This window comes from Nerophis ophidion, linkage group LG02 (assembly GCF_033978795.1).
Source record: "Nerophis ophidion isolate RoL-2023_Sa linkage group LG02, RoL_Noph_v1.0, whole genome shotgun sequence".
Taxonomy (NCBI): domain Eukaryota; kingdom Metazoa; phylum Chordata; class Actinopteri; order Syngnathiformes; family Syngnathidae; genus Nerophis; species Nerophis ophidion.
This window is the reverse complement of record NC_084612.1, coordinates 43,757,092-43,771,868: the sequence shown is the minus strand read 5'-3', so window position 1 is coordinate 43,771,868 and position 14,777 is coordinate 43,757,092. Positions and strand designations below refer to the sequence as shown.

At 43.6% G+C, this 14,777-nt stretch overlaps 1 protein-coding gene across 2 annotated transcripts in view; it reads right to left on the bottom strand.

Annotated features, from left to right (window-relative positions):
- il16 (interleukin 16) overlaps window positions 1–14,500 on the bottom strand; it is a 123,526-nt gene extending 109,026 nt beyond the window's left edge. The window contains exon 1 of one of the 2 annotated variants that reach the window (XM_061884283.1): window positions 14,122–14,500. In XM_061884283.1, the coding sequence (XP_061740267.1) occupies window positions 14,122–14,134 (13 nt within the window). In that variant the 5' untranslated portion in view covers window positions 14,135–14,500. The remainder of the gene's footprint in view (window positions 1–14,121) is intronic. The other variant, XM_061884292.1, reaches the window with a different exon arrangement.
- Window positions 14,501–14,777: the final 277 nt, after the last annotated feature.

The window sequence follows — 14,777 nt, the reverse complement described above, 5'->3', positions numbered from 1 at the left end:
CCGCAGAGGAATACTGTACCTCTGACAGAGTTACCATTAGGTTCTTGGTCACCTCCCTGACTAGACAAAGATGAATGCAGCAAGATACAGAGACAGATAAAAACCAACGCTTCCTATCCAACCCGATGCAACCTGAGAGGTGCTGCAAAGAGGAATGGGCAAAACTGCCCAAAAATAGGTATGCAAGCTTGTGGCATCGTATTCATCGTAATTAGTCTGATATGCTATACTGTACTGTATTGTATACTACACCCGTAATTTTACAAAAGCACTGTTCTAAAAGGTTTATGATCTCACTCAGCAGTTTTAAAGGGGTCATATTATGTAAAACCAACTTTTACCTACTGGAACCTGTTTTTGTGTATTTGGGGTCTGCATAAGTCCCGAAAATGGGAACTCATACCATGGAGGCATGGCGGAGATATTTATTAAACAATCTTGCCTTCTTCCAAACCTGCTCCAAACACGCCAGTTGGAATTTCCTACTTTAGTAACATATTTTGCCTTATTTACGTCAGCGGATAATTCCATATATGGTAGAGGTTGATGGGCGAAATTGAAATTCTCCTTTGAAGACAGACTGTAACATTCATACCAAAGAAAATAGTTTCCTCGGTTAAAATGATGTCACACCTGTACGGAGTGAGAAAATAGGGGTTGCCGACCGTGAGTAATGTCATAAAACCTGTTTATGAAAGTGTTTATGATGGTTGAATAAGCGTGTGTTCACATATCAGTCTCTCTTCAGTGAAAGCATAGAGTGTGTGCAGACATCTGAGCCATGCAGCCAAACAGACCCTGATTGAGAGAAAACTCAGAGGGGTGGAGTTTCTCTGCAGATGAACAACGTGTGTCTTGTTTGGCGTCAGCAACAGGACTTTTCCACTTGGTAAGCCAAAGTCGACTACATTAAAGAGCAACAAAGACCATGGAACCTTTTTCTCATTATTTGAAAAATGATTTTGTCTTTTGCACAGTTGGGTAAGATTATTTATTGTGTCTAAAGTGTGTTATGTACAGCCGTGGTCAAAAGTGTACACTTGTAAAGAACAAATGACATGGTTGTCTTGAGTTTTCAAAAATTTCTGCAACTCCTATTATTTTGTGATAGAGTGATTGGAGCACATATTTGTTGGTCACAAAAAAACATTCAAAAAGTTTAGTTCTGTTATGAATTCATTATGGGTCGACTGAAAATGTGACCAAATCTGCTCGGTCAATAGTATACATACAGCAATGTTAATATTTGGTTACATGTCGCTTGGCAAGTTTCACTGCAATAAGGTGCTTTTGGTAGCCATCCAAAAGCTTCTGGCAAGCTGGTTGATTTTTTGACCACTACTCTAGACCAAATTGGTGCAGTTCAGCTAAATGTGTTGGTTTACTGACATGGACTTGTTTCTTCAGCATTGTCCACAGGTTTAAGTCAGGTGTCAGGTTCAAACACTATTAAGCAGGACAAGAAGCAAAGAATCAAATAGAGACAGAATTCAATTTGGCTCAGTGAGGAGAAACGTGTACATCTGTACCCTTGTACAGTGTCATTACGCTCTGCCAAAATATTGCATGCCTCCTTTTATTTGGACCTTCCCTGACCACATGGCAACAGCTGCTTCCAAAGGGACGGGGTCGTAAACAGCCATCCCCTTTGGTTACAGAACAGTGAAAGAGAAAAGGTCGTAAACAGTTCAAAGAAGAGATTCATAACAGTTCAAAAAGAGCTTTGTCAAAGAGTTCAAAAAAGAGGTTGTAAAAGAGTTCAAAAAGAGGTTCGTAAAAGAGTTTTAAAAAAACGCTGCCTGGAACTTGAGCAGATCCTTGGGCACTATTGACATGTGTTTGGGGTCATTGTCCTGTTGGAACACTCAACTGCGTCCAAGACCCAACCTCCGGGCTGATGATTTTAGGTTGTCCTGAAGAATTTGGAGGTAGTCCTCCTTTTAAGGTAATGTAATCCCATTTACTGGCAAAAAAAACAGGCCGAGAGCATAATACTAACACCACCATGCTTGATGGTTGGAATGGTGTTCCTGGGATTAAAGGCCTCACGTCTTTTCCAACAAACATATTATGAAACAAAAATTGGCAAAGTCCCCAAACACATGTCACAAGTGGTAAAGGAATGGCTAAATCAGGCAAGCATTAAGGTTTTAGAATGGCCTTACAACGCCTCTAAAAAAGTACCGGTCATCACAACATTTTCTTTTAGTTTTTTATTTTATTTAGATTATGTTTATAAACTCAGTGAACATGTCCCTGGACACATGAAGACTTTGAATATGACCAATGTATGATCCTGTAACTACTTAGTATCGAATCAATACCCAACATTTGTGGTATCATCCAAAACGAATGTACCACTTGTCCTTAATAATGTGCCATGAGAAAAGTGAGTTATATTACTGCCACAACTCCACAAACTCAAAAGTGTTTCACAAACTGAAAAAAACATTTTCATAAACACACCAAAGGTATTTTCTTCAAGTTAATACTATCCATCCATCAATCCATCTTCTTCCGCTTATCCGAGGTCGGGTCGCGGGGGCAACAGCCTAAGGAGGGAAACCCAGACTTCCCTCTCCCCAGCCACTTCGTCCAGCTCTTCCCGGGGGATCCCGAGGCGTTCCCAGGCCAGCCGGGAGACATAGTCTTCCCAACGTGTCCTGGGTCTTCCCCGTGGCCTCCTACCGGTTGGACGTGCCCTAAACACCTCCCTAGGGAGGCGTTCAGGTGGCATCCTGACCAGATGCCCGAACCACCTCATCTGGCTCCTCTCGATGTGGAGGAGCAGCGGCTTTACTTTGAGTTCCTCCCGGATGGCAGAGCTTCTCACCCTATCTCTAAGGGAGAGCCCCGCCACACGGCGGAGGAAACTAATTTCGGCCGCTTGTACCCGTGATCTTATCCTTTCGGTCATGACCCAAAGCTCATGACCATAGGTGAGGATGGGAACGTAGATCGACCGGTAAATTGAGAGCTTTGCCTTCCGGCTCAGCTCCTTCTTCACCACAACGGATCGGTACAACGTCCGCATTACTGAAGTCGCCGCACCGATCCGCCTGTCGATCTCACGATCCACTCTTCCCTCACTCGTGAACAAGACTCCTAGGTACTGAACTCCTCCACATGGGGCAGGGTCTCCTCCCCAACCCGGAGACGGCATTCCACCCTTTTCCGGGCGAGAACTATGGACTCGGACTTGGAGGTGCTGATTCTCATTCCGGCCGCTTCACACTCGGCTGCAAACCGATCCAGTGAGAGCTGAAGATCCCGGTCAGATGAAGCCATCAGGACCACATCATCTGCAAAAAGCAGAGACCTAATCCTGCGGTCACCAAACCGGAACCCCTCAACGCCTTGACTGCGCCTAGAAATTCTGTCCATAAAAGTTATGAACAGAATCGGTGACAAAAGACAGCCTTGGCGGAGTCCAACCCTCACTGGAAATGTGTTCGACTTATTGCCGGCAATGCGGACCAAGCTCTGGCACTGATCGTACAGGGAGCGGACCGCCACAATAAGACAGTCCGATACCCCATACTCTCTGAGCACTCCCCACAGGACTTCCCGAGGAACACGGTTGAATGCCTTCTCCAAGTCCACAAAGCACATGTAGACTGGTTGGGCAAACTCCCATGCACCCTCAAGAACCCTGCCGAGAGTATAGAGCTGGTCCACAGTTCCACGACCAGGACGAAAACCACACTGTTCCTCCTAAATCCGAGGTTCGACTGTCCGGCGTAGCCTCCTCTCCAGTACACCTGAATAAACCTTACCGGGAAGGCTGAGGAGTGTGATCCCACGATAGTTGGAACACACCCTCCGGTCCCCCTTCTTAAAGAGAGGAACCACCACCCCGGTCTGCCAATCCAGACGTACCGCCCCCGATGTCCACGCGATGCTGCAGAGTCTTGTCAACCAAGACAGCCCCACAGCATCCAAAGCCTCAAGGAACTCCGGGCGGGTCTCGTCCACCCCTGGGGCCTTCCCACCGAGGAGCTTTTTAACTACTTCAGCGACCTCAGCCCCAGAAATAGGAGAGTCCACCACAGATTCCCCAGGCACTGCTTCCTCATAGGAAGACGTGTTGCTGGGATTGAGGAGGTCTTTAAAGTATTCCTTCCACCTATCCACAACAACCGCAGTTGAGGTCAGCAGAACACCATCCGCACCATACACGGTGTTGATAGTGCACTGCTTCCCCTTCCTGAGGCGGCGGACGGTGGTCCAGAATCACTTCGAAGCCGTCCGGAAGTCGTTTTCCATGGCTTCCCCGAACTCCTCCCATGTCCGAGTTTTTGCCTCAGCAACCACTGAAGCCGCACACCACTTGGCCTGTCGGTACCTGTCCACTTCCTCCGGAGTCCTATGAGCCAAAAGGACCCGATAGGACTCCTTCTTCAGCCCGACGGCATCCCTCACCGCTGGTGTCCACCAAGGGGTTTTAGGATTGCCGCCCCGACAGGCACCAACTACCTTGCGGCCACAGCTCCTATCAGCCGCCTCGACAATAGAGGTGCGGAACATGGTCCACTCGGACTCAATGTCCAGCACCTCCCTCGTGACATGTTCGAAGTTCTTCCGGAGGTGGGAATTGAAACTTTCTCTGACAGGAGACTCTGCTAGACGTTCCCAGCAGACCCTCACAATGCGTTTGGGCCTGCCAGGTCGGTCCGGCATCCTCCCCCACCATCGCAGCCAACTCACCACCAGGTGGTGATCGGTAGAAAGCTCTGCCCCTCTCTTCACCCGAGTGTCCAAAACATAAGGCCGCAAATCCGATGACACAACTACAAAGTCGATCATGGAACTGCGGCCTAGGGTGTCCTGGTGCCAAGTGCACATATGGACACCCTTATGTTTGAACATGGTGTTTGTAATGGACAAATTGTGACGATCACAAAAGTCCAATAACAAAACACCACTCGGGTTCAGATCCGGGCGGCCATTCTTCCCAATCACGCCTCTCCAGGTTTCACTGTCGTTGCCAACATGAGCGTTGAAGTCCCCCAGTAGGACAAGGGAATCACCCGGGGGAGCACTTTCCAGTACTCCCTCGAGTGCACCCAAAAAGTGTGGGTACTCTGAACTGCTGTTTGGTGCGTAAGCACAAACAACAGTCAGGACCCATCCCCCCACCCGAAGGCGGAGGGAGGCTACCCTTTCGTTCACTGGGTTGAACTCCAACGTGCAGGCTTTAAGCCGGGGGGGAACCAGAATTGCCACCCCAGCCCGTCGCCTCTCACTGTCGGCAACGCCAGAGTGGAAGAGGGTCCAGTCCCTCTCGAGAGAAGTGGTTCCAGAGCCCTTGCTGTGCGTCGAAGTGAGTCCGACTATATCCAGCCGGAACTTCTCCACTTCGTGCACTAGCTCAGGCTCTTTCCCCCCCAGTGAGGTGACGTTCCACGTCCCGAGAGCAAACTTCTGTAGCCGAGGATCGGACCGCCAAGTGCCCTGCCTTCGGCTGACGCCCAGCTCACATTGCACCCGACCTCTATGGCCCCTGCTATGGGTGGTGAGCCCATTGGAAGGGGGGCCCACGTTGCCTCTTCGGGCGGTGCCCGGCCGGGCCCCATGGGAACAGGCCCGGCCACCAGGCGCTCGCCATCGTGCCCCACTTCCGGGCCTGGCTCCAGAGGGGGGCCCCGGTGACCCGTGTCCGGGCGAGGGAAATCTGGGTCCATGTTTTATCTTCTTCATAGAGGTCTTCGAGCTGCTGTTTGTCTGATCCCTCACCTAGAACCTGTTTGCCTTGGGAGACCCTACCGGGGGCATAAAGCCCCCGGAAACCATAGCTCCTAGGATCATTGGGACAAGCAAACTCCTCTTCCACGATAAGGTGGCAGCTCAGAGAGGAGTTAATACTATTGGCACATTTGATTCCACATTAAGAATGTTTTGTTTGCCATGCACAGAAACCGTAGTTTGCACTCTCCAAAGACAGGTGGTGCAATTTAGGGCCGACGAAGCTAGTGATTTGCGACACTGCCGTCAATAAGAAATATCAGAAGAAGAAGACAAGTATTTCTCTAATGGAAGCCCACAGTGGTGGCGACAACGGAAGTAAATAGATTTTCAGCGTAAATAATGTGATCGAATCAATTAATGCAAACAAATGGTAGAGTAAAAAAAGAACATGTATTTAGGTCGTAAATAAATTGTTATTTTAGTAATCACTAAGCAGAAATATTTAGAATAAACTATAGATTGGGTTAGCCTAAGTGTTAAAATTATGTATTTAAATAGTAGATTATATAATATTGATATTTGAGAACATCGAAGTATAATTTGTTAACCAAATGAGAATAATTTATATTGTGGACTATTAAAGGCTTTTAATGCAGTGTTTACACTGAATAACATTTAAGTCTCAGGCCCAAATCTCGCATATGTTGTTGATGTTGTCATCACACCTAAACCATGATTATAATTATATATTTTTTGCACAACACTGACCCCACTTGTGAGCTAAATCATTAATTTTATGTGTTATTTTCAGGGTGCAATACTAACCTTTACTTTACTTCATGGCCTCTGAAAGTTTTACATTTCACATCCTGGCTCAAATCATTCAAAGTTATTTGCTTATTTTACCTTTGCACCTTTGCACAAAACATTGTTTTTAAATGTTACAAGTACCTGTCATTTTTTCCCTGCTCTATGAAACATGAAGCCCTTTGGCTGTCAATTGCGGGTCTAGAAGTATTTATTTTTCATGTGAATTATTGACCAAATACAAACCAAATTGTTCCGTCTTGGCCACATGGTTGCAGTGGTCAAGTCCCCAAAATGCAGAAAGGATGACAGAAAGCAGTATGTAGGTAAGATGTTTATTATCAATAAGCGATGGAATAAATACAAAAAAGGACAATGTGAAACTTCAATAAAACTTAACCCAGGAACGAGTAAAGCTATTGACAAGTAGGGGAAACCAAAATGCAAACTGTCGCATTAAGGGAGTGAGACTACCAGACAGAGTGTGGTGCAAGGCAGGAATAAATAGCCCTCTGATTAGTGACCGAGTGCGGATGATCATCCCGTCCACTAATCAGAGGCAGGTGATGAAAATCAGCACCTATAGCAACTAAGAAAACAATCGAGGGTGCTGAAACAGAAATAAACAACAACTAAGGCTATACCAAAATCAACAGATCATGACCCGGGCAAGAGATCATGACAGTACCTCCCCTAAAGGGACGGATTCCAGGTAACCATCCATCCATTTCTACCGCTTGTCCCTTTTTGGGGTCACAGGGGGTGCTGGCTCTATCTCAGCTGCATTCCGGCGGAAGGCAGAGGTACATCCTGGACAAGTCTCCACCTCATCGTCCCAAACTGAAATAAGTCTATAGTCACAGGAGGGTGGAGGGAGGGCATGGTGGCAGGTCACCAAGCTAAGTGTCCCCAAAGCCACCGATGAGTCAGGTGACGGCGGTGTAGCTGGTGAGGTGGGCGACCACGGAACGTCCATATTTGTGGCCAATGAGGAGGCAGATGTGAGCGTCGCCAGAACCTCAGCAGCAGATGAGTCTTACACCCAAGTCCCGGGCATCGCTGCTGATGGCGCGGTGGGGGTCCATGAATTGGCCACATATATAGCCAACGAGGGGGTTGACATGGGTGAGAATATCCTCTCAGCAGCCATTATGATCCAGGCCAAAGTCCTGGGAATGGCTGCTGACGGCACTGAGACCTTTCATGGGCTGGCCGCATTCGTGGCCATTAGGAGGCAGGCCGTGAGCGCCTGACGGATGCTCTTGCGCTAAGCAAGCAAACCGTCGGGCTGAAGATCTAGGTGACTGCAGAGCCAGAGATGAGGCAGGAAGCGGTGTTGTGGGAAGACCCGCTTGCTAAGCTGAAGATGATGATGGTGGCGTTGTGGAAAGACCGGCTGGTGACGCTTTTGGTGTGTCTAGAGCTGGAGCAGCAGGCGGTTAGACTGTCAAGGGTATCTAGAGCTGGAGGCGAGGCTGGAGCTGGCCGCAGAGCTGGAACGAGTGCAGAAGCTGGAGCAAGCTTGGCTGGAGCGAGCCTCATCACACAAAGCTGATCCTCCATTTCCAGCTCAATCAACACCTTCCAGTACCACTCATCCAACCATGCCGCACTGTACTTCTCTAAAGAGTCTCCAGTAGATTGTGATGCTGGAGCAGAATGCGGCTGCCTGCAGGCATTGAGGCTGCTTGGGCAAGCTCAACTTGAGCGGGCGTCAGAGCTTTCAATGGGGAGGCATGGACTGGCTAGCTGCATTAGCCTCATGAAAAATGTCCCAATTTTCAGCAGCTTTTGACTTAGTGTCCTCAAGTGAGGGCTGCCTGGCAGAAAAGGTTGAGGAAAAGTGACTGAATGACTCATGAGGTCATTAAAGCACACCTGTGGCGTGACGTCATCGCGCTGTGACGGTTTAGGGTCCTGGCTAACAGCTGACAATATGGAAAGCTTGGGAACATGATGAATGGGGTTGCCAAACTGCGGCGGCAAGGGGGCAGAGGCTGTCTATACTATACTTCGATCCGTGGAAGGAATTGGTGGAGTCTACGCATCTGGCTGGCGAGTCGAAGCCGCTAAGGAAGGCTTATGCCTCCGTCGACTCGCAAGTGATTGCGATGTGTTGTGGTTCCCGGGACAAACAGTGTCAATTGGGATCAGTGTACCAACGGGACCCTACATCAGCGTCTCATTCTCCTCTGGAGAATGACAAAGGCTCTCTGCCTCGATTGCTTTTAACACCCGCCAAGTCCATACCTCATTTCCTCCAAGAAGTGAAGTGAAGTCCTTAGCGTTGCTTTTTGCAAATAAACTTTGTACTGGCAGTATGTTTTAGCTGCATGGTTGCGGTGGTCATGTCTCCAAGATGCAGAAAGGACGGCAGGATATGTATTTATCAATTCATTATCAATAAGCTAGGGAAAACATACAAAAAAAAGGGCAAGTGCCAATGCAACGGGAAACTTTGGCAAAGCTTAACCCAGGAACAATTAAAGGCTAGTAACAAGTAGGAGCAACCAAAGTGAAACTGCCAGACAGATTGTGGCGCAGGGCAGGAATAAATAGCTCTCTGATTAGTGGCCGGTAGCAGGTGAGTATCCCGACAACTAATCAGATGCAGGTGGCGAAAATCAGCAGCCACGGCAACTAGGAAAACAAACGAGGGTAGTGAAACAGAAATAAACAACTAAGGATATACCAAAATCAACATAACATGACCCGGGCAACGGTTCATGACACATATCTTATTTAAAAACACATCAGACTGCAGAGCTGTTTGACAAATGCGCCCAAACTGTTTTAGTCTTCCTTGGTCTTCCTGACTTAGGTTCTTGGTGAGATAGTGAGCAAGCGATTGTTTCTCACTGTTTCAACAAGGAAATAAAACAGGTGTTTATTACATAATAATTTATATTTTCTGAGGTTACAAAGCAATTTACCTCCAGTCATACATACTCTTCAACTGGTTAGTATAATTCCTTGTCCTTTTTAATGGGAACAGCATTTACAGCTGCCATTGCTTGGACTGTTGCCTGTGTCATTAAAAGATAAAAACACACTTTCACTATTATATACAAAATAAAAAGTACATACAAGTTAACGTATGTCATGTGTAATGTTACAGTGGCCTAAATATTACATATGTTTGTTAAATAAAACCTCTGCCTTGTTTTGAACAAATATGTAGGCCTACCACGCTACTGTATTTCAATGTTGGTCATCACGATGGTTCTTGGAGCGCCAAGTGTTTTCTAAGGTGGTACTTGGTGAAAATGTTGAAAACCACTGCACTACAACATCGGACTACAATCGATTTACAACCACTTCTAGATCAACAGGTAGCTCGCGATCGTGATAATGGGCACCCTTGATTTGAAGTGTGGGTAAAAAAAAGGTTTATATAGTAGTTCAGAAATGACAGTGTAAGTGTCATTTGCTATAAAAAGCAAATGACACTTTTATTGTGATGTGTGGTATAATATGAAGAAATGTGATTTAACTTCATTCCTAGGAATATACAGTACTGGCCAAAAGTTTAAACACACCTTCTCATTGAATGCGTTTTCTGTCACGTTTTTGATCAAGTTTTGTTCAGTTCTGTTTGGTTAAAACTCCATTAGTTCCTGTTTTTACGCATCCTTGTTTGTTTTGTCACCATGACAACCCATTAGTATAACCTGCCTCATTCATGTGACTCACGCACCTGTTTCAATCATGTCATTATTATTTAGGCCTGGTTTTTCAGTTGGTTGTCCTGGCGTCATCACTCCATTCATGCTCACTCCCACTCTGCCTCATGCCGTGTTTACTCTTTCATGCAATTTCATAGTTCATGCTGCCCTGCTCATGTCAATGCAAGTAAGCTTTGTTTATTTATGCCACAGTTAGTGTCTTTTGTTTCATGTCCACAGTTTACGTCAAAGTGCTAGTTTTGTTCCCTGTGTTAAGTTTTGCACCTCCGCTGCGAGCGCCTTTTGTTTGCACGTTTTATAGTCAAAGAATTAAATCATGTGTTCACTTTCACGCCATGTCCGGTCCAGTTCATTTGCATCTCGGGAAAATAATCCACGCAGAAAGCTGCTCCATAGTCCAGGTTATGACATTTTCTTTATTTTCATGAATATTTACTTTGTAGATGGTCACTGAAGGCATCAAAACTATGAACGGACACATGTGGAGTTATGTACTTAACAAAAAAATGTGAAAAAACTGAAAACATGTTTTATATTGTAGTTTCTTCAAAATAGCCACCCTTTGCTCTGATTACTTTTTCTGCACACGCTTGGCATTCTCTCTATGAATTCAACTGAAAGAGTTTTTACTTCACAGGTGTCATAGTTTTGATGCCTTCAGAGACAATCTACAATGGAAATAGTCATGAAAATAAAGAAAACATATTGAAATGAGAAAGTGTGTCCAAACTTTTGGCCAGTACTGTATACGTGCAATATAAGTGGAACGTTATGGCGTAATTGTTACAGTACTTTAGTTCGAATGTTTGCAACTTATATGTTAGCTGAACAGGAAAGGATGTGTTTTAGGTAAATCAATAAGGATCTGCCTGTTGTTCTATCGTGTGAGTTGACACCCAGCTGACTCAACGAGTAACACCCATCCCTGTGCCATCACTTCTGAAGTGGTTAATTACAACTATGCTATAAGTGATATACTAAACATCCTCAAGTAGAGAAATAAGTAATTTCATAACATGGGAGGTATTACTACTTAAAAAAAACACTATCAAAATGTAGCTATTGATTAGAAAACATGACCATGTAGATGTACTCACCTCCATATTTCACAAGGGACCTCTTAGCTTTGAACACAACAAACCTGTGCCTCGATGGGCAATATGGACACTGGAAGGAGTCCACATCTATTTTTGTCACTTGTGAGGTTTGTCCGTCACAAAACCTTGTCTTGTTCTATAAGAGGAAAAATGTTTAAGTTTGGCATTTTGAAAATATTGAACTCCTCAAACAAGCAACTATGAACTGAGTTGTCAACCTACACAATCAAGATGAACATATTAAAAATATTATTGAAAAAAATAATTTGTTGATCAAAATATTTAAAAGTGCAGGTTTCCACAACTAGGGAGATTAACCACATGGACATCATTTCTAAGACACAACACAAACCACGTTAAAAACAAAGACTCCTTGTTATTTTGGATTTACCTTGGTTACATATTTTTCTTAATGTTATGAATGCAAATGCATTTATTCATGTCGAATACAAAAATAAATGCCATAAATGTCAACCATTAAGCATCCACGGCCTACTTATAAGCAGTTTAAATAAATAAGTTTAATTGTAACTCTTTACAAAAAACTATTTTAATGTTTGTCTTGAGCCAAACACAATTGACAACAAATCGTAATTCTGGCAGAAATAAACATTTACACATTAATTAATGTCAGATAAAGACAAAGACAAATTAAAACCACTTCATAAAATCATCTGAGCCTTAAGTCCTTTCTTACAGTATTATTACATTGTTAAATCACAATTAAAGTTTAATAGTTTATAAACAACTTGTTTATTAATCACACGTTATTAAATGTCTTAAATTTTGTTGCAATTTGTAATTCTCACTTAATTAATATGCACAAACATATTTTAGTATATTGCTTTAAACAACCTAACAATACAATACATTAAAAAAATGAAATAATAGCAACCATAAACTGTTTATAAACAATATTTTGTCAAAGTTTGGATTAGCAAAATTTAACATACAGTACTTACTTGCACTGCATCAGCCATTTTGGATCATGTCTCCACTCTCACGATGTCAGCGCAACTCTGGGTGTTCCCTAGATGGAGGGGTTCCATTAAGTGTCTCTTCTTCTTTTCTTCTTCTTTTTCTTCTTCTGTTATTTCTTATTGACGACAGTGTCACAAATCACTTGTTCCGTCGGCCTTAAATTGACTCAGCACCACCACTTTTCTGTCGTTGAATAGTGCGAACTACGGTTTCTGCGCGTGACAAACAAATTTCTGCACGTCGAACAAAAAGTGGAAAAAAATGTGCCACAGTGTTAACTTGATAACAATTGTCTTTTTCTACTCGTGAATCCTTTAGTGTCTTTGTGGAACTTTATTTTTGAGCATGTGAATTATTGTTGAGTATGTGAAACAATTTTTTGAGTTAGTGAAACCATTTTTTTTTTTAGTTTGTGAAACATTTTTGAATCTGTGAAAAAAACATTTCAGTTTGTGGAGTTTTGGCGGTAATTTTATTTCATAGAATTAAATCTGAAAAATACATCTGCTAGAAAATTCTGACTGAACTTTTATATTCGGCACTCCATATAGTAGCAGCCCCGTGATGAGGTAGCGACTTGTCCAGGGTGTACGCCGCCTTCCACCCGAATGCAGCTGAGATAGGCTCTGTCACGCCAAATTTCTTCCCCCCTACAAAAACCTTCCCCCCCCATTTACTTCCGAGGTCATGATTAATACAGACATTTTGTTAACGCTATATTATAAAAATATAACGCAATATTATAAAAATACAGACGTTTTGTTAACGCTATATTATAAAAAATAAAATTCAAAAAACAATTTACAAACACAAGCTATTGATATGACACATTTACTTCTGGGGTCACGTTTCCTCACGTTGCCTCTTACGTCATCCCATAGCTTGTGTTTGTAAATTGTTTTTTAAATTTTTAAAAAAAAATTTATAATAGCATTAACAAAACGTCTGTATTTTTATAATATAGCGTTATATTTTTATAATATAGCGTTAAACATCTGTATTAATCATGACCCCGGAAGTAAATGGGGGGGAAGGTTTTTGTAGAGGGAAGAAATTTGGCGTGACAGCTCCAGCACCCCCCGTGACCCCAAAAGGAACAAACGGTAGAAAAAGAATGAATGGATGGGCATATAGTATCAGTTGTTGTTGAAGGACGTAGAGAAAATTTTGATGCGTCTGTGAAATTAAATGGAGTAGTATGCATAAAATAACCAAAATACGTAAACATTACATGTCATTATGAATGTGCCTGTTACTAAATTACATATACACTTACAGCATCTATATAAAACCATAATGAAGGTTTTGGGATATTGTTAGAGGGCTTTATGGATGCAAAAAATGCATTGACGTTATGACTCCCATTACATCCATTGTTAGCTGACATTTGCTTGCTTTTTTACAAGTGGGAATGCATAAAAAAGAAAAACAACAACAAAAACACATGTGTGCTGTTCTCACATAAGGATTGTGAACAATAGACACACTTCCCAAAAAGTGCAGTTCTTCCTAAAAGTTTGTGGCAGACTTTGCGTTGACAGTTTGAAGTTATAGCTCGATGCCTTTAGCATTCTTGCACCCTCATTCGGTCAACCCAGGTGCGACCAGGAAGGTAACTTCTCCTTCTATTTCAAACAACTAACCCAGATATAGTTGCTCTCAAGGCCAACTCCAAATCAACAAACAATTGGCGTTTCAAACATGAGCGTTCAATGTGTTATAGTTTACCTCCAATGGTGTACATTTGTTTTTCATACCACACAACTTACATGCATGCCACATTTACTCCACCATAAAAATCCCATGTAGTGTACTTTCTGTGAGAAAATCAGGTCAGCTTGAAGGAACAAAATGAAACTTACCGTAGTCGATCATTTTCTCTCTCAGTCAGCTGCCACTGATTCTACCAAAGGCACAAAAGACCACGCAGAGGATGAATTTACTCCAAGAATGTATAAGAACGGATCAAAGACAGGCCAATGGTACCAAGACAGGCGTATTCAGTGTTATTCATCTGAAGAAGACCTCCTCCCCCTCAGCCTTTAGAGTAGAGCAGTTTGTCTGAGAAAGGCTCAGCCCCTAAAATCACTGCGCTTTTCCTGTCAGCCAACTCCAAAGGAAAGCATGGCACACTTAGCTGGGCCTGGCCTCACACCTCCTTTGCATCACACACTGAATCAAGTCTTTTACAAGGTTTCCTGCATGTGTGTGTAGGCAGGAGAGTATGAATGAATTCTCTGTGGCCGACTGCAGTTTACACTCAAACACAGCCCCCTCATATGAGTTCATGACTGAGTGAGAGTACATTTGTATAGCATGTGTTATGAAGTTTGTCCTGCAACAAAAACAGTGGGAAGGACCTTACTTGATTTTGGTCGTGGTCCAGAAATGAAGAAAAAAAACACTCTGGCGACATAAATTTTGTTTTGGATTAACCTAAACAAGGCTTTTGGACTACTGTCCAGATGCGCATGAGCAGGACAGAACTACAGGAGAGTACATTAGTGCTCTCCAACAA